Here is a 25,447-nt window from a genome sequence, read left to right as displayed (position 1 = left end):
AATATTTGAGAATACTTTGCCAACTTCAGTTTTATAGAAAATGTCTAGAAAGTCAAATAAAGGAGAAGGAAACCTGAATCACCCATAATATCACCACCATTAATGTTTTATGGTGTTTTCCCTCTATCCTTTGAGATCCAAGTTTTTCTGGGTCACAGGAAATTTTCCAGAGCGGAAAACAGAAGAAATGGGCCAAGTGGGACACATAAAATTGAGAATGGACACACAGATGAGTTAAAGCCACATTAGCGGGTGAAATTACTAATAAAGTTTACAAGGAAAACAGGGCCCAGGTCTAACTGCTAAGAAATGCCAAATATCTAGAGGGCAAACAGGCAGAGAAAGTCAGCAAAGGAGACTCAGGCAGCCCCAGAGGAAGGAGAGAATTCTGGAGAAAGTGTCATCACAGCTGTCAAGTGAGGAAAGCATCCTGAAGAAATGGTCATGTGCTGCTCAATTAAAGAGAATCAAGTAGACTTGGCAACGTTAAATGTCACTTACAGCCTTACCTAGAGCATAGGAGATCAAGTTCACACTATTTTTAAGTTGGTTTAGGCTGAACTAACTTTAAAGAAGCATGGAGAATACAAACTATTTTGAGTTTTTTGAAGAGCTAGAAAAGATTCTGAAAGATGGAGAAAAAATTAATTCTTTAATTAAAATCTAGGTTTCCAAATGATGTCTTTTTATCAAATAATTCCATGTCACTTAATTTCATACTTACAGGATGATAAGAATCCTGAGATCTCTGAAAAGTATTATTTTAAATAATCACAGCTTTAATAAATGCTATGTTTGGTATATCTTGGCTTTTCTTACTTGTATCTGAGTAAGTTCCTCAAATATTAGAGATGGTGTAGACAGTGAAAAGAAATAGAGGACTTCCCATTTCTGTCCAGCATGTACAGACAGACCTTCACTCCATCCTTCCAACAAATAAAAAGTTGAACAAACTGAAAACTCAATTCTTCTCAGATCCCTCAGAGAAATAAAGTCACAGGGCAAACTGCTCTTCCCTAATCTGAAGAGATAGGTGTGTAAGACAGAATCACAACTATTACCATTAGAGAAGAAACAGACTAGAAGAAATCTCCAGGGGAACCAGTACAGGGGTAGGAAAGTCTGAACTGATGAACTGCCAGAGGCTCAGGGGAAAAATCTAATAAGAGTTGAAAACACCAGAGGGGCCCATACACTTTTGTGAGTTTTATCCCTAGGTTTACCAGGTTCTCATGGTGAAAACTGCAGAAAAATCCCGCAGTGCTTTCAGGAAGGGGAAACTAACCCATTATGAAATATGCCAGGGTGTTTTTTGTTCTTAACAAGGTCTACCCTCAGGAAAAACTATCCTACCAGAGCCTAACCTATCTGGGGGAAAGGATATAGCCAACTAGTCCACTCTAGCCATCCTGTCCTACCTAAGATTGGGGGCAGTGTCTGAAAAATGACTGCAAAATTCATGGTCCAGACTCACAGGATCGCTAAAGAAAGGACTGAGACCTTATCATAGGACTATAGAACACTTTATCTTCTCCCACGCCTTACCATCACATCACTGAAGGCCTATTTACCTCAGTCTTCTTTACCCAGTACATCATGCTCAGTTATGAAAAAAAAAAAAAATTAGGCAAACTGAAGGTCAAAAAATATTGAAGAGAAAGAGCATCAGAACCAAACTCAGATATGGCAGGGATGTTGGAACTAAAGGACTGTGAATTTAAAACAACTATGATTAATACACTAAGGGCTGTAATGGAAAAAGACAATATGCAAGAACTGATGGGCAATGAAGCAGAGATAAGAGTCTAAGAATGAATCAAAAGAAATGTTAAAGATAAAAAACAGTAACGAAATGAAGAATGCCTTTGCAGGGCTCACTAGGAGACTGGACTTGACTGAGGAAAGATCTCTAAACTTGAGGACATGTGAATAGAAACTTCCAAGACTGAAAAGCAAAGAGAAAGAAGACTGGAGGTGGGGGAAAAAAGAAAAAAACAGAACAGAATACCCAAGAACTATGGGACAACTACCCAAGGTATAACGTTTGTATAATGGGACAGCCAGAAGGAAAGAGGGAAAGGAATATAAGCTCCAAATGAAAGAGGCGAAATTGCAAACAAGTGCTGGGGCTCCCTACCTCCCCCAGCCCACATTCACAGGATAGAGGCTCTCCATGAGGGAGAGGGAGTTGGTGATGGACAGGGAGGCCTGGCATGCTGCAGTCCACAGGGTCGCAAAGAGTTGGACATGACAGAGCGAGTGAACTGAACTGAAGAGGGAGATGGGCCCTTCGGCTCCCACCTAATATTCTGATCATAAGGCAGGGATGTTCCTCTGAGAGAACTGTGCCACCATCTCCACCCCCAGGTCTTAAGCAGAGACTCAGAACTTTTTAGGGGAAGAGGGAGTCCATAAGGACAAATACTCCAGAGCTCTTCCCAAAGGAATTGACTTTATCTGAAAGAAAGTGTACAGAAATTAAGGCCTAAAGGGGCTCCTGTAAATATTGGAGATGTGGTGATGAACAATTAAGAAGTGGCTGGTAGCCCATTAGAGCAAGCTAAAATGTAGGCCACCCAGTTTACCAGAGAGGAAGGAAGAGAAACAGCTAAGAGCCATCCTGGGGTCCAAACAAACCTCAAAAACTTGCCTCCAAAACTACCCTACAAAAGGGTTTAAGAGCTTCTCTGTGGCTCAAATGGTAAAGAATGTGCCTGCAATGAAGAAGACCTGGGTTCAATCCCTGGGTCAGGAAGATCCCCTGGAGGACAGAATGGCAACCCCCTCCAGTATTCTTGCCTGGAGAATTCCATGGACAGAGGAGACTGGTGAGCTACAGTCCATGGGGTTGCAGACAGTCAGACACTGAGCTGAGCGACTAACACTTTCAAAAGGGTTTAGTTTAATCTGTTAAGACTGGAGCAATCTATGTCCCAGAGCACTGTCCTGTGAGCAAATTAATGCAGCCTAATAGTCGGGCGTGACACCAACAGAGAGGCACGGGAGGAGACAGTGAAAAAGATATTCACTCAATCCAAGGTCATCCCAGGATGACTGTACACATGCCCTGATGAGTGACATGAGAAGTGACATGAGATGGAGGATGCGGAGCCACAGCTCACTAAAACAGTAAAGCAGAGTCAGTTAATAAACAAGTAAAGGTAAAACAAAATGTAAGCCCTGGAGGCAGGGGAAATTAATATCTAGAATCAACACAATATATAACTTAAAATGTCTCATTTTCAAAAAGAAAGGTATTGAAAGAAACAAAACTGTGACCTATATATCAAAAGAGAAGCAGACAACAGAAACTGCCTATGAGAGGGACCAGATGTCAGTTTTAGCAAAGATTTCGAAACAACCATTATAAATATGTTCAAAGAATTAAGAGAAATCATGCTTAAAGAACAGAAAGGTGACAATGTCTCATCAAGTAGAGAACATTATAAAGAGATAGAAATTATATATTTTTAATAAGAGAAATTCTGGAGTTAAAAAGCACCATAACTCAAACGACAAAGTCACTAGAGCAGCTCAACAAGTAGATCTGAACAAAAAGAATCAGAGAACCTGAAGACAGATCAATTGAGATTATGTTACACGAAGACAAGAGGAAACAGATGAAGAAAAATGAACATGTCTCAGAGAAATGTGGAACACCATTAACTGCACCAATATGCATCTGATAGGAATATGAAGGGAGAGAAAGGAGCGGTGAGAAATAACACAGGTCAGAGGCGATGATGGATCCTTACTATTTTATTAAGCAAGAAATCAGGGGAAAAATTTATTAGTTTCACTTAATAGTCTTTTTATTACTATTTGCTGATTTTCCATCATTTGTTACAGAGATAAAAAGACAAGGTGGAGGAATTTCCAGAGCAAATGGCTGACTATAAAAATGAAGGTAAAATGGACATATATTTATGTATTCTATTAAAAATACATCAGCTTCTCAGAGCAAAATTCAGGCTTAAACTTAAGAAAGCAGGGAAAACCACCAGGCCAACCAGGTAAAACTTAAATCAAATCCCCTATGCATATACAGTGGAGGTGACAAACAGATTCAAAGGATTAGATCTAGTAAACAGAGTGCCTGAAGAACTACGGATATTGCACATTGCCTCCGTAATATTGCACAGGAGGCAGTGAACAAAACCATCCCAAAGAAAAAGAAAAGCAAGAAGGCCAAGTGGTTGTCTGAGGAGGCTTTACAACTAGCTGAAGAAAGAAGAGAAGTGAAAAGCAAGGAAGAAAGGGAAAGGTACACCCAACTAAACGTAGAGTTCCAGAGAAAAGCAAGGAGACAAGAAGGCTTTCTTCAATGAACAGTGCAAAGAAATAGAGGAAAACAACAGAAGGGGAAAGACTAGAGATCTTGTCAAGAAAACTGAAAATATCAAAGGAACATTCATCCAAAGATGGGTACAATAAAGGACAGAAACAGTAAAGACCTAATAGAAGTAGAAGAGATCAAAAAGAGACAGAAAGAATACACAGAATAATTGTATAAAAAAGATATTGATGACAACAATAACCATCATGGTGTGGCCACACACCCAGAGCCAGACATTCTGGAGTGTGAAGTCAAGTGGGCCTTAGGAAGCACTGCTGTCAATAAAGCTAGTGGAGGTAATGGAATTTCAGCAGAGCTATTTAAAATCCTAAATGATGCTATCAAGTGCTGCACTCAATATGTCAGCAAATCTGGAAAACCCAGCAGTGGCCACAGGACTGTAAAAGGTCAATCCTCATCCTAATTCCCAAGAAGGGCAGTACTAAATATTGTTCAGACCACTGGACAATTGCACTCATCTCCTATGCTAGTAAGGTCATGCTCAAAATCCTTCAGGCTAGGCTTCAGCATTATGTGAACAAGAACTTCCAGACATCCAAGCTGGGTTTAGAAAAGGCAGAGGAAACAGATCAACTTGCCAACATTTGCTGGATCATAAGAGAAAGCAAGGGAATTCCAGAAAAACATATACCTCTGTTTCATTGACGATGCTAAAGCCTTTGACTGTGTGGATTATAACGAACTGTGGAAAACTTTTTAAAGAGACAGGAATACCAGATCATCTTACCTGTCTCCTGAGAAACCTGTATGCCAGTCAAGAAGCAACAAGTAGAATTCTGTATGGAACAACTGATTGGTGCAAGACTGCAAAAGGAGTATGACAAGGCTGTTTATTGTCACCCTGTTTACTTAACTTATACACAGAACACATCATGAGAAATGCTGGGCTGGATGAGTTACAAGCTGGAACCAAGATTGCCGGAAGAAGTATCAACAACCTCAGATATACAGATGATACCACTCTAATGGCAGAAATCGAAGCAGAACTAAAGTACCTCTTGATGAGGGTTAAGTAGGACAGTGAAAAAGCCAGTTTAAAACTAAATATTAAAAATATAAGATCACAGCATCCGACCCCATCACTTCATGGCAAACAGAAGGGGAAAATGTGGAAGCGGTGACAGATTTCTTCTTGGGCTCTAAAGATGGTTACTGCAGCCATGAAATTAGAAGACAATCACTTCTTGGCAGGAAAGCTATGACAAACCTAGACATATGTTAAAAAGAAAAGACATCATTTTGCCGACAAAGGTCCATATAGCCTTTCCAGTAGTCACATATGGTTGTGAGAGCTGAAGCATAAAGAAGGCAGAGCACCAAAGAACTGATGCTCTCGAACTGTGGTGCTGGAAAAGACTCTTGAGAGTTCCTTGGACAGCAAGGAGATCAAACTAGTTAATCTTAAAGGAAATCAACCCTGAATACTCACTCACTGGAAGTACTGATGCTGAAGCTGAAGCTCCAATACTTTGGCCACCTGATGTGAACAGCCAACTCACTGGAAAAGACCCTGATGCTGGGAAAGATTGAAAGCAGGAGGAGAAGAGGGTGCCAGAGGATGAGCTGGCTGGATGGCATCACCAATGTAATGGACATGAACTTGGGCAAACTCCGGGAGATGGTGAGGGAGAGGGAAGCCTGGCATGCTGTAGTCCACAGGGATGCAGAGTTAGACGTGACTTGGCAACTGAACAACAATATGCAGTGGAAAGGGAGCCCCTGAGTCAATCAGGAAACATGGAACAAATAAATCAGGTTTCAGCTTGCTTCCTTAAACTATGCTCTGATGCTTTATTTTTGCTGGGTAAGACATGGTGGGATTCGGCAGGTAGCTTAGATCAGATTCTTCATGGTCAACTTGGTTTAGGGGAGTGGATGACTAAGGCAGTGATTCTAAGTCCCTTACTCCAACTACAACCACAGCTAGAGACAGAGATTTCCCGCCCCCCCACTTTTGTTTTAGATACTGAAATTCTGCATTATGTTCAAAAGACAAATAAAGGTGGTTTCCTCTCTAAATAAAAAAATATGAAAGCCCTTGAGCTAGATAATCCAACATTACTTCTAGCTGTAACAATCTGTGACTGCAACACCAAAGTTAGGTGCAGATCTTTTGTTACAGTACTAGAAACAACTGCAAACACGGGTATTTTACCTTTATAACCTCATTTTTCTAGTCAAAGACTCTAATAATAAACTTATTTTATCTTTTGTATTTCCTGACTCTTCAGCTAATCTCAGATATTCAAAATTTATTAGGAAAACATTCAAATCTCAGACCTTTTAGAAAAACATCTTAAGATATCATAGTAAACACCTAAAGTCCTATTCTTAAAAGTAAGGTATACTTACCAATGGTCAGGAAATCTGATTGGTACTGACAAGTCATTCCAAATCCAAAATCTCGCCAAAAGCCAGAATCCTTTTTGTGAACCTTAAGTTTAAAAATCAAAACTCAATTTAATCCCTCAAAAACCAGAAGTAGTTTCAATCAACAATGAAACAAATTAAAATATTTTCCAAATAATTTTTTCTGTAAAAAAAGAATCATTTATGTGATTGATAATGGGATCACATGGCTTTATATTATTAAATCCTTATAAAAACCAACAAAAGTATAGTAATCCCCATAAGCATAGGATTCTTAACCGCCTTCAACTTAATCTGATTCAAGTCTTGTACGAGGTTTGAGCTGAGGTTACTAATAATCAAAGAGTGTGATGCTTGATCTCAGGGGGCTTACATTCTATTTTAGGAGGATACCAGTGGTGTAAGCACATACTGTAATACACCAATCACTTCCACACAGCAGACCTTATTTGATGCATGGCCAGCATCCATTCCCCTACCCCCATTCCTAATTGTGTACAGTTTTGCTCAGGTAATTACCTGGCCCCATGCAGCCCATGAGCTTCAGGGACGCTCTTTCCACTAGCAGCATCAGACTGGACTGCAAGCACTCTCCACCAATGAGACAGTCTCATCCCACTCACTCACGAACTACTTCATTAACAGGCATTAGATAATCAACCCCACAAATGTAGCCTGTCAGGCTTCTCTGTCCATGGAATTCTCCAGGCAAGAATACTGGAGTGGATTGCCATTCCCTTCTCCAGAGATCTTCCCGACCCAGGGATCGAACTCTGGTCTCCTGCATCACAGGCAGATTCTTTACCATTTGAGCTACAGGGAATTCCTAGATAATGTTCAGGCCAACATGCTAAAACAGGACGCTTGTTGGGAACTTTGGAAAACAGAGAGCCCCCTCATTCTTCTGAGAGAGATACTAGAAAAAGACGCTTGCTCCCCTTGGATAGTGCAGGGCAAGAGTAAGCCAACTATAGCTTCCAGGCTACATCCGGCCAGCTACTGGCTTTGTACATCATTTTACTGTAACACAGGCACACTCATTTGTTTATGAATTGTCTGTGGGTGTTTTCATGGTACAATGACAGAGCTGAACAGTTGCACCAGGGATTTACAGCCTGCAAAACCTAAAAGATTCCCTATGTGGCTCTTAACAGAGTAAGTTTGTCAGCCTCTGGTATAGCGTGTAAATATGAAGTCTGGAACTGCTGCAGTTTTTTCCCACCATGAGGGAAGCCAGCTTTAAAATGGAATAGTCACCACTGAAGTCCAAGCAGAGAAAGAAAAAAATCAGGGCTTTGATTATATTGGGCATGTAGAATCAAGTAAAGGTTGAAGCTTGATAGACTGCCTTTTAAAATTCACAATTCAGTGGGGACCCAGCCATGAACAGAGGTGACAGAGTCTCTGCTACCACAGAGCCTCCATTTTGATGGGAAAATAGCAAATAAATAAATATAGATCTCAGATGGTGACACATGTTAGGAAGAAAGATGCCGTAGGCCAAACACACAGCAAAACAGAAGGCCTATTTTAGATATAACAGCCACAAAAGGCCTGAGGAGGTAAGTTTGGGCAGAGACCCTAGTGAAATCAGGGAGTGAACTATGCAAATATCTGGAGATCATGCCAGGAGCACGTACCACGGCTCTGAGGTAGGAGCACATCTGGAGTGGTCAACAGTAAAGAAACGACTATGGCAAGAGCTCAGAAAACAAGGGCAAGAAGAACATGGCCCCAAGAAACATTTTTCAGACCTAAGTGGTATTACAGTATTTTTGTAGGCTAATTGCGATGATCCAAAAGAGGCAAAATGTTAGGATATGAGAGAGTGAAGAAAGCTGGAGGGATGTCCTTGTGTAGACATCAGGAATGAGCTCTGTCTAGTTCACTACAGAAGGACGAGCTGGCCTTAGCAAGGGACATGGGTAGTTCCTCCACTGGGACTGGAGAGAGAGAGGCTGAGGATGTGACAGGGCCAGTGAGGCCCATGGGTCTCAAGACAGGAGAGTAAGGAAGTGAATGCTTGACTGCTGCTCCTTCCTAAGTGAAACAGGAAGCAGGGTACGTGGAGTGAGAAGTGGTGAGGGTTGCTGGGAGGCGTAAGGACAGTGCGACTGGACTGGAGGACGAAGCGCAGGGGGACCAGAGGCAGCCTGAGACCCAGAAGCCTGTGGTCAAGTATTTAAAGTTGTGCTGTGCAGCGGGAGTGTGTTTCTCACTCTCTACCTTCTGCTGCTCAGCGGCCTGGTTGACAGTGGTGCCCTTAACTAGGCTGGGGTTCTAAGAGCAAACACTGGAAGGAGTGAGGGATGAGGGAGGTGAGTGTATATCAGAGAAGAGGCTGTAGCTCATGACTGACCATGGAGTCTAGTCAGATATGGAGGGAAGTGAGGATATGGCTGTGAGGAGGGTGACAGAAAGCAGAAAGACTGATCCCTCACCCAAATTGCAACATTCTGAGACAGCTTCCTCCAAGAAATGAAGTGAGAGCTGGGATCTGAGAGAGAAGCAAGAGTTAATCAAGTAAAAGAAGATATGCTGGGAGACAGTTTCAGGCAAGACAACAGTTTGTGCAAAGGCCTGAGGTGGGAGAGAGCACTGTGGGTGAAAAATGATGCGTCTGAATACTGGAGTCAGAGGTATCAGTGCCCATGAATGTAGAGCAGGTCTCAGGAAACGTTGATAAAAACTAGATAGTATATATTTTAGGCTCTGAAGAACACAGAATCTGTCTCAACTTTGCCAGTGTAGAGTGAAAGCACTCATTCCCAATAGTTAAAGAAATAAGCTGTATTCCAAAACACTCTATTTAAGGCCACTGAAATGTGAATTTCATGAAATTTTCCTATGTCATGAAATATTATCCTTTTGAAAATATTTTTCAACCATTCTTAACTCCTGGGCCCTACAAAACTAGGCAGGAGGTTGGACCACAGACTGCCGTCCTGACAAAGGGTACGTGATGGTCATCTCCCCAAGAGTGGGAGCCCCAGGAAAAGGTCATCCCAGGAGGAATGACGTGGAGCAACGTTCTGGACATAATGAATTTGAGTAATCTATAGGGCAACCATGTGGAAATTCTTACAGAAAGCAGGAATATAAGAATATATAGGTCTGTAGAGGCAGTAACTTTTGAGAAGAGTTAGGGGAGTTGAAAGTTTCAGGGGACAGTCTGAAAAAGTTGCTGTGCAGAATGAGAGAACCAACTGGAAAACAGAATGACCCAGGCAGTACTGAGGATCTGGCTGAAGTAGAAGCTAATAAATGAAACATAAACTTTCCTATTCCATTTGAGAGGTTTGGGGTGGGGAAGGCTTCTTTTCTCCTGCTTCTGCTGCTAAGTCGCTTCAGTCATGTCCGACTCTATGAGACCCCATAGACAGCAGCCCACCAGGCTCCCCTGTCCCTGGGATTCTCCAGGCAAGAACACTGGAGTGGGTTGCCATTGCCTTCTCCGATCCTGCTTCTAGTAGAATGTAAAACTTCCTGAGGGCAGGACCTTTTGCTAATTTTAATCACTTCTATATCTCTAGCACCTGGAACAATGCAGGGCACAGCACAGGCTTTCAATAAATATTTGAACGAATAAACAAACTTATAGAGGTATAACTTCTGTGGCAAAACCAAGATTAGGCTCTAATATTCTTATCTCTTCAAAAATATATAATACATATAATCCTGGTGTAAAGTATTAAAACATCTACTCTGACATTTCTACCCTATGCCAATTCTGATTTAATAAATATTATGAAAATTCTTCAAATATCAGACTTGTGGGAAAGAGTCATTGGCTTTGATTTTTAAATCTGCACATTTTCATGGAGGAAAGTAGAAGGAAACTCATATTATCCATAATCTCTGATTGTTTGTTTTTACTCTTATTCTTCTCCTAAGCAAGTGGGGGATGCAGCTATCCACACATAAGCTACATCTCCAGCTCTCAGCCCCTCATAAAAAACAGGTTCATGAATCCTCTGGCAACCCTGACACATCCCCTTAGGCCACTAATAAGCAATACACACCTACCAAGCTCAAACCGAAGTCCTGTTCTCTCCTCTTGCCACTCCTGTCTCTCCCTCAATCCCCACATTCTAATCCAACAGCAAGTGCTGTTTCTAAATCATACCTAAACCTCTCTACACAATTACCACCCTTGCCCAAGCCACAGCACCTCCTCGATCTACGGCAAAAGCCTAACTGGCTGCTTGCAGCTGGAGCCACACACAATTCATTCTCCACAGAATCAAAGCTCCCAAGGCTGTCTATCACCCTTAGCATAAATTCAAACCGCTCACAGGGGTATAAACAGGCTCTCCACAACCTGGCCTCTGTGCTCCCTCACCCACTGTGCTCCAGTCACCTTAGGAAATCCACTAGCTATCTTTCTGTCTGGAACTGCCTTCCCCAGTCATTGTGGGGCAGGTTCCTTCCTGTCATTCAGATGGCCCTCCAACAGCCTCATCTCAGAGAGGCCTTTCTGACCAAACAGCACAGAAATGATCTCATCATTCTTCACCACTCAGCCTCTTTTAATTATCTACTGGTTATTTGCTAACTGATTTTATTTTCTGTCTCTTCCTGCAAGACTAAAGATTCTTATGAATAATAACCACATTTGTATGGATCTCGGGGTTCCAGTGGTGAATAATGGCTGGCATAGAATGGACACTCACTATTTAATGAATTAATATAACAGTGGAGACTATGGAGCCAACATTGCCCAGGCTCCTGGCCCCACCTTGGTGAGCTGTGCACTGGGGGAGGGGCACTCATTCATGCCTAGCTCTCTCTTCATTTATAAAATACGGGTAATAACAGTGCCTACCTGAGAGGCTGTTACAGGATTAAATAAATTAACATGTATAAAAAACAGAACAGTACCCTGTATGAAGAAAAACGTACATAAAAATACTAGATATTACAGTATTAAAATATCTAACATATATATATATATATAAAACCCGCCATTTTTTAACCTTACATTTACTTCTACGTTTATGCAGTTGTATTTATTTCCATTTCATGAACAATCTCCTCTTGACACATAACATTCACCACAGTATATTCTATAATTCAACTTATAATTTTATTATTAGAGTTCTACTTGCTTTGAATGTTGTCCATGTTCTGCATACTGCTACTCTACACCTCTGATTATTTCCTCAGGAGAGACTCCTGCCGTGCAAATTACTGGATCAGAGGGATGATCCTACCTGACAACTCTCAAACCAGAAAGTGTACCTGCATTCCCACACCACTGCAGGGATGGAAGAAGCTCTACCCTGCCAGCCTCACTCATGTGACTGTTTTTTTAAAAAGTGCTTTAACAGCAGAAAAAATTATCACCTGTTGTTTTAACTCATTCTTGTGAAGAATGACTATTTCAAACTGTTTACTATGAATTATTGTCAGATGTCTTTTACCTATTTTTTTCTGTTTGGTGTATTTCCTATTTACTTTCTAATGTATCTTTAAACATTATAGAGAGCAAACTTTTGTCTTATGCTTTTTAAGGAGAATGAAGCTTAAACAGGTTAAATAACTTGCAATGGTTACAAAGTGGTGAAACTAGAATTTGAAGTGGAAGCACTTAAACTTATTTTTCTATACAACATCTAGAATGAATCTACTTCAAAACATTCTTTGTCCACATTCTCTCAAACTAGACAAGAATATTAGCTCTTCATTCTTATACGTTGAGTCCATTTTGCATTTCTTTCGGTTTGTTTTTCAAGTAAAATTTTTAGATTTTTAAATTTTGAAACAATTTCAGGTTTACAGAAAAGTTACAACATAATAAAGAGTTCCCATATATTTCTCATGTAGCTTTAGCTTCCTTTAAATGTTATGATCTCACACTGCTGTGGTACATTTGTCAAAACTAAGAAACAACACTGATACATTACTACTAACTCACTCCAGACTTTATTTGGATTCCATCAGTTTTTTCCTTTATTTGAATTCTACCAGTGTTTCCTTTAATGTTCTTTTTTCTGTTCTAGGGGATCTGTCCAGGACACTACAGTACATTTTAGTCTCCTGAGAAACTGGGAGTGCCTCTCAGTCTTCTTTTTGATGATCTTGGCAGTTTTGAGGAGTAATGGTCAGGTATTTAATAGGATGTCCCTCCATTTGGGTTTATCTGAAGTTTTTCTCATGATTAGGCTGGGGTTATAGGTTTTGGAAGAAAGACCACAGGGGTGACATGCCCTTCTCGTTACACCTTATGTGGGGGGTACAGCACTAGTGATGTTAACCTTTTACTTAGTTTAAGGTGGTGCCTGCCAGGTTTCTCTGTTGAAAAGTTAAGAAGAAAAAGTTTTCTTTTTCCTTACTTCTTTGGAAGTGAGTCACCTAGCTCCACCTTGTGGAAAAGGGAGTACCTACAAGAGTTCTTTAAAATTCTGTGGGAAGATCTGTCCCTCCCCCCGCCCCATCTAATTTAATCAACCTATCAATCTGTCATTTATTATTATTATTTATCTCCTTATTCACTCACAAAGTTATTCATATCAGTATGGACTCATGATATTTATTTTATGCTGGTGTTATAATCCAGTACTAGTTTGTTGCTCAAATTGTTCCAGCTTTGCCACTGGGAGCTCTTTCAGGGTCTTACATCCCTCTGACATATACCATCATCTTTTTTTTCCTAGAGCTACAAGATGTTCTGGGCTCCTCTATTACCCATCTCAGCACTGAGATCTGGGAGCTGGGCATGCTTATTACTCTAAGGATGTCACTGCTTCTGGGTATCTTGGGACAGAGTTGGGTAATACGCATATTATACCATGTATATACCTTTTGACTTTTTTATCCTAAATTGCTATTTAACTTTTTTTATTATGTGTTTCATCAACTATTTAAAGAAACTAATTAAAGAAGTTTTACTGGGTTCTTGTTGTTGACCACTCTTAGGTCTTCCTCCTTCAATATGCTCATTTTTCATTCTGCTAAATTAGAAAAGGCCTCTGAAAAATAGTTAAACTGAGTTCTTCAGTGTTCAAAAATGTCTATTTTGCTTTCAAATAGGTCAAATATGGATTCTATAATTGAAGTTATTTTTCTTTAGAATATTCAAGGGACTGCTTTAGTATTTTCTAGTATCAATATCATCACAAAGGCTGCAAGTGCCAACCTGATTATTATTCCTTTGTAGATAAGCTAGATTCTGCTACTTTGAGCATCTCTGGAAACTATTAGGATTGTCCCTTCTGTTCTCAAATGCCAGAAGATTTCTCTTTCCCTAGTTCTTTGATGTTTTCTTCTATTTCCTCCTCGCTCTGTTCTCTCTTTTCTCTCCCTTTCAGAACTCCAATTATTTAACAGTCTTAGAGCTTCTGAATTGATTTCCCATATCTTGATTTTTCTCTCACATTGCCTCTTGGTCCCAGTTGGCCTGTCTGCTAGTTTACAAATCTATTTCAACTGTGATCATTCTGCTATTCAGCCCATTTATTGAGTTCTATATTTTTGCAATTTCCAAGTTCTATTTTTAGTAACAAATCCTAATAATTTTATGAAATTAACATTTTCTTTAATTTCTTTAAAGATATATTTAAGTTAAAGTTGTTTTCTATTTCTATTTCTAATCTCATGTATCAATTTTTCTGTTTATTAAAATTTGGTCTTCTTTCACAGTGTTAGTTTCCCTCAACTGTTTGGCTAGCTGTGGTTAGCTGCTTATCATTTTTGTTTCAAAAATCATTGTTCAAAAACCATGGTTGTTAGCTATCATTACAAAGGTCTATCTCCAATAACAGTGAAGAAGGGGCTAAACGTGGTCTTGGACAGAATGTGCCAGTAGCAGTTCACCTTTGGAGTCTGCGGCTCCCCATCCACCCTATAATCAGTAATCCTAGGGCTCTATCCTGCCTCTCTAGCTCCAGGGACCAAACATACTGCCTCAGCCTGAGATGCCTGTGATGCCTGCTGCTCAGCACACCTCCCAGAGAAGCACACAGACTCCACCACTCCTGTCTTCTATGAGCTCGGAGGATGCAAGGCAGCCTCATTGTCACTGTTGTCCTAAATATGTTCCAGACTGCCCTCTCCTCCGGTAACCAATCCTATGACAACTACTGTCATCTTATAGAAATTTCTCAAAATTTAGATCTCCCAATGGCACTTCTCTCATTCTCCAATACTAATATGGCTTTTCATTTTTAATAATTTACTTCTACAAAGGATTTAGAATGTCAGATAAGGCAGATGTGGTGCCCAGTTTGTCATTTTGACCCCATTTGTATCCATATTACTAATACTGGCCTACAGATAAAGTAGACATCTGTGTATATGTATGCTATGTATACATGTTTTACCAGGGCTTGGCATGAAGATGGGCTTTCCTGGTGGCTCAGACAGTAAAGAATCTGCCTGCAATGCAGGAGACCTGGATTTGATCCCCAGGTCAGGAAGATCCCCTGGAGGAGGAAATGGCAACCTGCTCCAGTAATTTTGCCTGGAGAATCCCCATGGACAGAGGAACCTGGTAGGCAGATGATATGGTACTAATATTATCTGTTCTTTGAAAGTTTTGAAAAACTCAACACTAAAATATATATATATATATATATATATATATATAAAAATGAAGGTTAACTATTTGATAACTGTTCTTATATTTTTAGTTGCTCTTAATCTCTTAAGAGCTTCCACCTCTTTTATTTATAGAATACTAAGATGAGCTTTTATAAAATACTAACATGAATTTAGTTCATGTTAGTATTTTATAAACTTTCAAATTTTTCCTTTTAGTTTTTTGGTTGTGCTGCATCTTCATTGCTGTGTGTGGCCTTTCTCTACTGCGGTCAGTGAGGGCTACTGTCCGTTGCACTGCACTGGCTTCTCTTGCTGACGAGCACCGACTCCAGCAGCCGCAGTACACAGGCTCCATAACTGTGGTGTGTGCCTTAGCTGCTCTGAGGCATGAAGAATCTTCCCGGACCAGGGATCGAACCGTGTTCTCTGACTCTGCAGGCAGATTCTCATCCACCGTACCACCAGGGAATTCCTATTTAGAATTTTTAAAAACTTACTATATGAGGTTGATTTCTTGTAACGTTTTCTTATTCTAATTTCCTATGTTGTGTTTTCTTTTATACCCTGAATTCACCTAACTTTATGATTATTTTTTTCCTGCACAAAAAGAATAAGCTCCTATGTGTGGCAACCTATTATTTTTGGTTCATTAATTTCTGCTTTTATCTTTACTTCTTTTCTGGAGTTAGTTTTCATTTTTTAAACATGTTAAATTATCTTCTTAGTTTATTTGTTTCCTTTTTGTTCTTAATGTTATAAATAACAATAAAAAATTAGGCTAAACGCAATGTACTATGGACCGGATCCTGGAACAGAAAGAGGACTGTAGTAGAAAACCTGGTGAAATCCTAACAAAATCTACAGTGGAATTAGAAGTAACTTACCAATGTTAATTTCTTAATTTTGACAAATGAACCATGGTTATGCAAAATGCTAACATGAGGGGAAACTGGGTGAAGTACAAGAACTCTCTGTACTGTTTTTCCAACTTTTCTGTAAATCTGAATTATTCCATAGAAGTTTAACCTTTTTTTTTCAACACTTGTGTAACTTTGTCAATAACTGTTAAATTCTGATATATGGAATTCCTATTCTAAAACTTTCTAAGTAATTTCTCATAGTATACTATTCCTTCTTATTTAGTAGTTTTAATTTCCAGTAAGGTTTTAAAATTAAATTTTTAGTATCACTAAAAGTAATTTGGTAGAAATGACCAGAAAATTTTCACAATCTAGAATATGAATTTTTCTCTCTAGCCTAAACTTTTCTCTCCCATCCCCAACATCTCTGCCAGAATGACACAACTCTGAAATAATAAATACGAAAGCATGTTATGGAGGAGGGTACACTATGAAAATGTATTTATAGTAACTATAGTTTTCAACTGAAACTTTTTCTACTAGTGAAACAAACATTAAGGAACCATCAAAGATCTTTGAGGCTTTTTCATAACTGACAGTAAGAGTCTTACCAGCTGCTGTTCCACAGGTGGGGGCACATCCAGGTTGGCATAAACGATGGCAGGGTTGTAAAGACTGAACACCACAGGGTAAAACACCTTCTTACCTATAAATGAAAATATACATTTACACCACAAAAAGAATAAAATAAAGCACTGATCTTTACTGCAATATCTACTGCAATTTTGTTAAAGTTTTTATTACATATGATGATTTTATTTTATTAATATTGCATTCTATCAACATTCAGGTTACTAAAACCTTGTGTTGATGATCATGATAATGATTTTACAATGTATCAGTAGTTCAGGCTATGAAACTATAACCCTGCAAAAGAACAGAGAAAAAAAGACTAAAAGATGCTTTATTCCCTTTTGATATATTTATTCCTTTTCACTCTGAGGAGATGCTCAAAAGTATTCTCTTACTGTTCATGAGGTGAGTCATTTATTAATCATTATTTCATTGAATTAGCAGTAACAGATATAGGTTAACCAATCACCAAGAAACTCCGAAACATCTATTAAATCCATCCTTCAAAATGAATTGTGAAACAGTGAATCCAGAGGATATTGTACAATGGATATACAGAGAATAAGTAAACTATAGAACTGCAGACAGATCTGAACAAGATTTGGAAAACCTGGGAAGACTAGTTTTAAGTACCCGATGGCCCCTCAAAAGGCCTTGTTATTAGCTTTCAAATAGTTAGCACTGAAGAGACCACTAAGGCTAACTAGCTAGCCCACCTCCCTCCCCTCAACAGAGAACACCTTGCTGAGATTGGCTTCAATCAGACATGGTAATATAAAGTGCTCAGAAACTGCAAAGGACCCTGTAAATAATGTGACAGTCTTTTTAATACAAGATCCCCAGCAGACTTCATTCATCTTGATTAAAACCCACGTAGGGAAGGGGAGCTCAATTTCCCCAAGACAAATTGTTCTTTTACATTAAAGAAACAATTTAAAATGAATATAAAATACTTCAGATAAAATATTTATTTTACATTAAGAAAATACATCTTCAACTACCGCATTCTGGCCTTCATGCTATCTGCTACAAAAAAAGTAAATCTAACCCTCATTTATCCCCCTGAGTCTCGAAGAGTTCCTGACAACCATCCCTAACCAAAATGATTCACAAGAAGATAACCTGCATGATCTGAGTAGTTCTATAAAAAACATACACTATGAAAAATTTTAATATAGAAAAACCTCCTTATCACATTACAGTAATATCTGATATATAAAAGTCATTTGCTCTTATCATTTTTGAAATATGTACAAATAAAACAAAGTATAGTAGTCATCCCCAAATGCACAGTAGTTGCCCAAGCACCATCTATCTGTACCTAGACCTCTCCGTGACTGCACGCCTACACGCATGTTGGCACCACCTGCCTGAGGAAGAGTGCTTCTGACTCACACACATCACACTGCTTGGCTTTTTCTGATGAGTTCTACTTCCTCCTTAATCAATTTCAAGATTTTTTATTTCTTTGCATTTGTTTATTTGGATTCAAATGTATACACTGGAATCTGGCCATAAAATAATAAGTGTATGAACTTCAGAGGGGCAAATTTTTACTTTCCTACTTAATATTCCAATTAAATCATGCCAAATATAACTTTAAAAAACTTAACTTGATTCAAAATATGGAATGTGCTGACACTTGAATGTTCTAAAATTTTACACTCAATTCACCTGCCAACATTTTACGCACCTGGCTCAGCATTTAATCGGCAGCTGTTAAGGAATTCGGCTGAGAAATATATATCGACATCACAGAAAAACATCAAGACTTCTCCCTTGTCCCAGGCTCGGGCACCCACATTTAGTCCTCGTCCACGATTAAATTCTTCATTCAGTGAGACCAAGGTGTAATTGTGAAAATTAGACTCACTATGAGGAAAACACATACAACAAATGGTAAGTCCCACTTGAAGCTGCCTCTGTTAACACAAGTTACAAAAAATACTTTACACTTCAGGTATTTATTATGTTGGGTCTATACTGATATAGGGAAATCATCAGCTTTAAATGTCTCTATCATCAGGGATACAACTAAATGCCCACATCTGAGGCAACATGCTAGTGACGTGAGGTTAGTATGTGTTGAGAGGCCACTACCTTTCATGATCTTAAAAACATATTGGGGAGGTTAAGAAATATACACAGGGGAAAACAATCATAGTGTCTGGTGATAAATAATGCAATCCACATGAATGATACATACAAAGAATATTCTTTTCTCGAGTTTCTTAGATCTTTGCTCTAATGTGCCCTCATGAGAGGGATCCCCTTCACACCACATGTGAAGTAGTCCTGACCTCCCTTTGCTTCAATCTTCATCCCTCTGTCCAGCGTTGTTTCCCTCAGTATCACTGGACATGTCTGTTCCAGTGTCTCCCACTAGACTGTAAGCTCCATGAGAGCAGGGATTTTGTTTTGTTCATTACTATGGACACAGTGCTCCTCACAGGGTATGAGTTCAGTAAGTATTTTCTGATTGAATGAATGAAGTGCAGTTCAAGAAAAAAAGACTGCTTGTGTCTGTAGTAGTTAGAAAAGATGTTAGAAGCAGAATTTAAGTTATGCCTTGGTTAAAATACTGAATTCAGTGGGGAATGTAAAGGTCATTCCAATTAATTATTCTCAAAGGCAAGGAGGTAAGAAAGTACAAAGCTTTTTAAAGAACAGTAATCAGACAAATCAGACTGGAACACAGGGATAAAAATGGCAACAATGAGAGAAGACCAGAAAAGGGTCAGATTGAGGAGGAGAGGTTAAAGAATTTGGTTAGTGCTCTGACGTCAAGGAGGAGTCAGGGTTTTTCCACAAGGGCAGTGGTTTCCACAGCCAAGGGACTGCACCCACTGCATCAGATCTGCCTGGGAACGTGTTAGAAACACAAATTCTCAGGCCCCACCCCAGACCCCTGAATCGGATATCAGGGGAGGAGCCAAGCACCTGTGACTCTCTCGCGACAAGTCACTCTCAACAAGTGACTGATGTTGGAGAACTACTGCACTAGGGGATAGCTGGATCAAAAAAGAACATTTTAAAAAGATTACTCTTACAACACGATAGAATGGGGACTGGAGAGATGGATGCCAAGGCTTAAACAAGGCATGGAGTGGACTCTGAGTGCCCCTGCCCTTCCACCCGACATGCTGCAAATCTCTCTCTTCTTTTGAGGAAACTGTCAATCACCATCTCTCACTTCCAGATCAAGTGGAGGAACTAATCATAGAATATACCAACCACAGTGACTTCCTAGGGGCAGGGAGCCAGACTCAAGCTCGGCTAATCAAAATATCCCCACCCCACCTGGCCATAGTAACTGGCTCAAGACTGGGCAAAAGTCCTTCCCTGGGATTTTCTCAACTGGACCTGGGAGAAAGCTCTTTCCTCTCTGACAGCAAAGCTGAGAAGATGTGAGCCCAGAGCCGCCAACAGCCATATACCTCACATGTGGAAGGAGCCAATCTGCAACAGGAGAATGAAGTCAACATGCAGAGAAAAACAGACAAGAAGACAAGAGAATTCTGATGGTATTCAAATCTCTGACCCCAGTCACTGAGACACCAAAGCTGTTTTGGTATTCTTCATTAAATTTGGTTTTAATAATCCCTTTAATCTGGGGAGTTATCCAAGATTCTTCAATAACGCTCTCATTTTCCTCAAGTAAATTCAAAATAAGTTAATAAGTTTCCATCATTTGCCACAGAGGAGTCTTGATTAATGCAACTTCTGTGATACTAACATCAGTCACTGGCACTTAGTAGGTGATCTGCAAATGGTAAGGAAGGAAAGGAACCTGGGTTAAGGTGGTGGCAGCAGCAAGGAAAGGGCAGAGCAGAGGTCCTGGGCAGTGCGCAGAAACTGACTAATTACAGGGAAAGAATGAGTGAAAGATGCTGCTCTCAGACATCAAGCCCGGGGATTATGAGAATGAGCTTAGTGTGAACTGAAAGAGGGCCATCAGGAGGAGGAGCTAGCGAAGGGGAAGGAGAAGACAGTGTTTTTCATACCCCAATGCTGTGAGTCCCTTTGGGACCGGGAGCGCACTCCCTCCTCTGTGCCCAGTCCTATCCCAACCACCCCAGTCAGACTCCCAAGCAGTGTACCTGGAACATAGTCGGTGGGACTCAATGAATGTTAGTTGAACGACTCGAGAAGAAAGGCCGGCCAAAGCTGGACTCTTAGGGAGTGGCCACAACTAGCAGAAAGGTAAAGAAGCAAGTAAAGGATACAGAGTTGATGTGGTCAGAAAAGACAATCAACCTAGTATATTACATTATAACAAATCTACATTTACAAAATATATACATTTTACAAACATCAGAGGAGAGTTTCAAGAAGAAAATACTGGTTAGGTATCAAGTGTAAGAAAGCAGTCAAAGAGGATGACAGAGAAAAGGCTGAAATTGGCAGTTAGGTCCTAACTCTGGGCCCATAACTTAGAGATGAAAAGGAAGAGAAGCTACAGAATTAATAATGGAGTATTAAGGAATGACTAATTCATTCGTTCAAACCTCTGAGCACCTACTATGTGCCAGGTACTACATGAGTTGCTTGGTTAGAGAACTACTGTTCTGTGAGGTTTAGTTGTGAAAGGACAGAAACCTAATGGTAGTTACTGGGTACTGCACAGTTGGGTGGGGGTCTCTGAAGGATAGGGGAGACCTAAGCATCATTTGCAGGGAGAGAAAGAACTTAGGAAAATGGAAGGAAAGAAAGGTGGCAAGTAAGAGACAAGCTTAGGAGATGATATAAAAGTGAAAGGATTAGACTTAGAAAAAAGTTAAGAGTTCAAAAGAAGGAAATGAAGAGTGAATGGAGGCAAATACAAAGGTGAGTGGGCCACAGAGTAACAGCACCCTAATCATGCCACGCTGAGGTTAAGGAAGACGAGTCATTAGAGTTGCATGAATAAACTCAGGGGTGAAACGAGGAACTTACTACCACCACCACTCACATCTCAGCCAACTTTCAACAGCAACTATTCAAAATTATTAATTCATTAAGTATCTGAAATTCTCATTCTTCTGCTATTATACATACAAGACTTCAATGTGGACATGGCTCACCAACCTTGCGACAGATTCTAGGATAGACTTGACTTTAGAAAGTCCTTCTTTACCAAAATACACCACTGTGAGATGAATTCTCTTGTCCTGATGAATACATACATCCCTGACAGGGTTGAAAAATAAAGTTCATTCAGGAAAATATAGAAGGCACTGCTCATTCAGAAGGCAATCATACGAAGCTTTACAAGAAAACAAAGCATTACTCATTTAGAATGAAATCACATGAAACTAAGGAAATATAAAACTGGCAATACTGCTGAATTATTAAAGGCATCACAGCAAATGTGTAACAGCATATATGTCAAAATGAATGCAACACCTGGAGAGCCAATGTAAGCAGCCCAAGAAGCTGCCATATTTTGAAACATTTTGGGAACTTTTGCTTTGGTATTGCCTTCAGAAGCAAACTATAAGCTATTCAAAGAATAAAGTTCAATCAGTTCAAAATCAAATAAATAACTCAAGTTTTAGTTCAAAACTTATTTTGTCCTCAGACTACCTAATTAGAGAAATTATATCTATCATCAAGCAATAAATATAGGTCATGATTGAGATTATTAACTGTGGAGAAAAATGTAGCATCTGAAGGTAATTCCCAAAGGCAATTAAAAATGCTTTAGGAAATCAGTTCTCAAGCAGGCAATTTCAAAAAGGCAACTCATTTGGAAGCATGATTTCTAGATGTTCTGTAACAGAATTGTGTTAACTAGTTTTTATATGCAACAACTCCAATAAGAACAAAAACTGGGATTACAAAGAATTAAGACTACCATATTAAAGTATTAAAAACATGACAATTATTTAATTAAAAAAACCAAAAGTTTTCTCAAATCAAAAGTCTAATATGTAGTTGTTAATTTTTAACACTTCAGCGTGTAAAAATATCCAAATTTAATAATTAAAAAATGTTTTTAAAACCGTTAACAATCTTTGCTTCCCAAGATAGAATAACATTCTCCCATTTTTACTTGAATATTTGTCTTTTCTTCCAATTTTGAAATTCAAATTGTTCTCAGAGGAGTTTTCTGGGGAGATAGTAATGTTCCATATCTTAATTGGAAAGGCAGTTACAAGAATGTATAAATTTGTCAGAAGTCATGAAACCTGTATGCTTGGAATAGGTCAATTTTATTGTATGTAAGTTACGCCTCAATAAAGTTATTTTTGAAAATTCAACTTGTCCTAAAATGAATTCAAACACAATTATAAAGGTAATCAAATTTAGTTCCTAATAGTTGTCACCCTCAATTTACTTCACAGTTCAAATTGTCAACAGCATAATACATGTGTCAATAACACAATACATGCCTTAAGAATAAAAGAAATATTAAAAACATAAAAGTTTCCCAAAGCCTATAAAATTATTCTGCAATTCTAAGTAACCCTACTCAGTGAAGGTAAACTAAATAAAATGGCAAGAAATGTTTTTTTTTTTAGGAGCACTTAGCCAAATCACTAAGCTCTGGGAATTACCTGAAGTTCTGCATAAACTGTGCAAATGCCTCAGTTCTTCCAGCAAGTGGCACGATGATATTAATAACTGATCTAGTAATGTCAATCATCTCACTCTTCACTTTCATGAGAGGTCCAAAAGGGCGGAAGAGAGTCACGTGTCTGTATTCCATAAGGTCTGCTTTCTTAAAAAAGAGTTCATACTGGGTGCCCTTATCTTTCTCAGTGCGATAATAACCTAAAGGAAAGAATTAGGAACAAAGATATCTCCATATTAAAGTTCACAAATTCAGTACAACTACTGACTTTACTCAATGATCAAAAGTATGAAATCCGACTCATACAGCTTTTATACATTTGTGAAAATTTTATCCCCATGATACAGTCAGTAAAAACTACTACTTTAAAAGAAGGTTAAAAAAATATTCTGCTCTATTATTCAATCCATAAAATTTATTCCAAATGGTGATGATTCCTTTTTACATGACTTTTTAAAAAATAGCAGAATCTATCAACACAGAAACCAAATGATGAAAATAAAGAAATTACTTCTAGCAATATTAAGTTCTAGACCTGAAAGTCAAACTTCTGTTGCTTGGTTCAGCTTAACAAAAAATGAATTGAGTTTATCTGTGTCAGGTACTAATGGTATAAAGAGGGCTTCATGGTCCCAGTTCCGTCTAGCAATGGAGAAAGAAAAAGGAAATAATAATATAGTGATATACACATGCAAACACACAGACTCTAGATAGAACGAAGTCAGACAAAGAAAAATTAGTATAAATTTAAACATGGTGATTTGAGATGCCTTTGGGAGAAAAGCCTGGAAGTCTATTAGGCAATCTGATTTGTAACTGTGACACTCAGGAGAGAGATTAGACCTACAGATGTGTCAGTCAGCCAATATCTGGAAATAAAATGGTGAACAAGAGATTGGTCCCACTCCTCCTGAGGCTTATAGTCTAACAGAACTACAAATCAGGAAATGGGCAATGTGGTATATGAGGACAGTGCTCTGAGAGGGGGCACAGGGTAAAGATTACGAGAACATATAGGAACACTGCTATCTTAAACTTGTAGGTTGGTGATGACCTCCCCAGAAGAAGTGACATCTAAGCTGATGTCTGGAACAGGAACAGGAGCTACTAAATCATTGTCTGTAATTATTTTTCTGATGAGGGAAGTGGCACAATGGAGGAAAAGCAAGGGACAAAATATGTTTCACAACAGAGAAAAATCCTGTAAGTGACAGAATCCCAGGAGAATTATATTAAAAAAAAAAAAAAAAAGGCAGGAGCTACGGAATATAAAACTGGCATAGGTTCCTTTCTTTTTAAGAAGACACGAAGACATTTTACATATCTTAGCTACTTCCTCTGCAGCTTTCAATTCTGCCATAAGCTATAAACATATTGAGTGAAAAGATAAAAAGCTGAGCCTGCAGAAAAACTACAGGAGTTTTGAAAGAAACAACCCATCAAAAACTGCAGGAAGTGACGGGGTAAAAAGAGATGGCTATAAGGAGAAGATAGCTGAAATGCCACAGAAAAGCACAAGGCCCTTGCTGATGGCCTCCAAAGGCTGAAGGTATTACATTATAGCAAGTGATACCCATGAAGACTGGGGTAAAAAAACCAAACAAACCAAAAAACTACATGTGGCATACAGAATCAAGCAAAGAGAACTTTTAAGAAATATTTGTATTCAAAACGGCTTTAAGCCTACAATTAAATATCTAGCATGCGGTATAAGATGGAGATGAGTTGGGGCCTATAATTATTTCTGATATAATCTATAATTATATCAATAAACAAATTTCTTAAATGTATACGAGTGCTCCTCAACTTTTGAGCTATGTCCCATCTTGACATTTAAAAATGCTATGCCCTTTCTGCAGTCTGTATTAAGAAAATGGGTTTATTTCTTTACTTTTCCAAATGCCAAATATGCTTTTCAAAATTATGTATGCCTCCTTGATGTTCTGACATGTGTTTCTCCTCCACTCAAAATACAGAATAACCACTAATCTTAATTAGGTTCTTCTTTCCTTTAGCAAATGGTTTTCAAATTTTGAGCCTTAGTTCATACATTTTAAAAAATATAAAAAAGGAACATCAAAACCAGTTCAGAGATGAATGCAAATACATATACATGCAAATATACACACA

General features: G+C 38.9%; 1 protein-coding gene across 4 annotated transcripts in view; it reads right to left on the bottom strand.

Moving 5' to 3' along the window:
• The window catches only part of CSGALNACT2 (chondroitin sulfate N-acetylgalactosaminyltransferase 2), a 52,361-nt gene that overhangs the window by 3,385 nt on the left and 23,529 nt on the right, over positions 1-25,447 (bottom strand). The window contains exons 3-7 of one of the 4 annotated variants that reach the window (XM_019953879.2): positions 23,301-23,517; positions 21,829-21,930; positions 18,455-18,633; positions 16,740-16,834; positions 6,710-6,791 (exon numbers count right to left, since the gene is read on the bottom strand). In XM_019953879.2, the coding sequence (XP_019809438.2) occupies positions 6,710-6,791; positions 16,740-16,834; positions 18,455-18,633; positions 21,829-21,930; positions 23,301-23,517 (675 nt within the window). Of the gene's footprint in view, positions 1-6,709; positions 6,792-16,739; positions 16,835-18,452; positions 18,634-20,124; positions 20,838-20,861; positions 20,954-21,828; positions 21,931-23,300; positions 23,518-25,447 lie in introns of those variants that run through there. The other 3 variants (XM_070781898.1, XM_070781900.1, XM_070781899.1) reach the window with 3 other exon arrangements.

This window comes from Bos indicus, chromosome 28 (assembly GCF_029378745.1).
Source record: "Bos indicus isolate NIAB-ARS_2022 breed Sahiwal x Tharparkar chromosome 28, NIAB-ARS_B.indTharparkar_mat_pri_1.0, whole genome shotgun sequence".
NCBI lineage: Eukaryota > Metazoa > Chordata > Mammalia > Artiodactyla > Bovidae > Bos > Bos indicus.
This window is presented reverse-complemented; position numbering and strand designations above follow the sequence as displayed.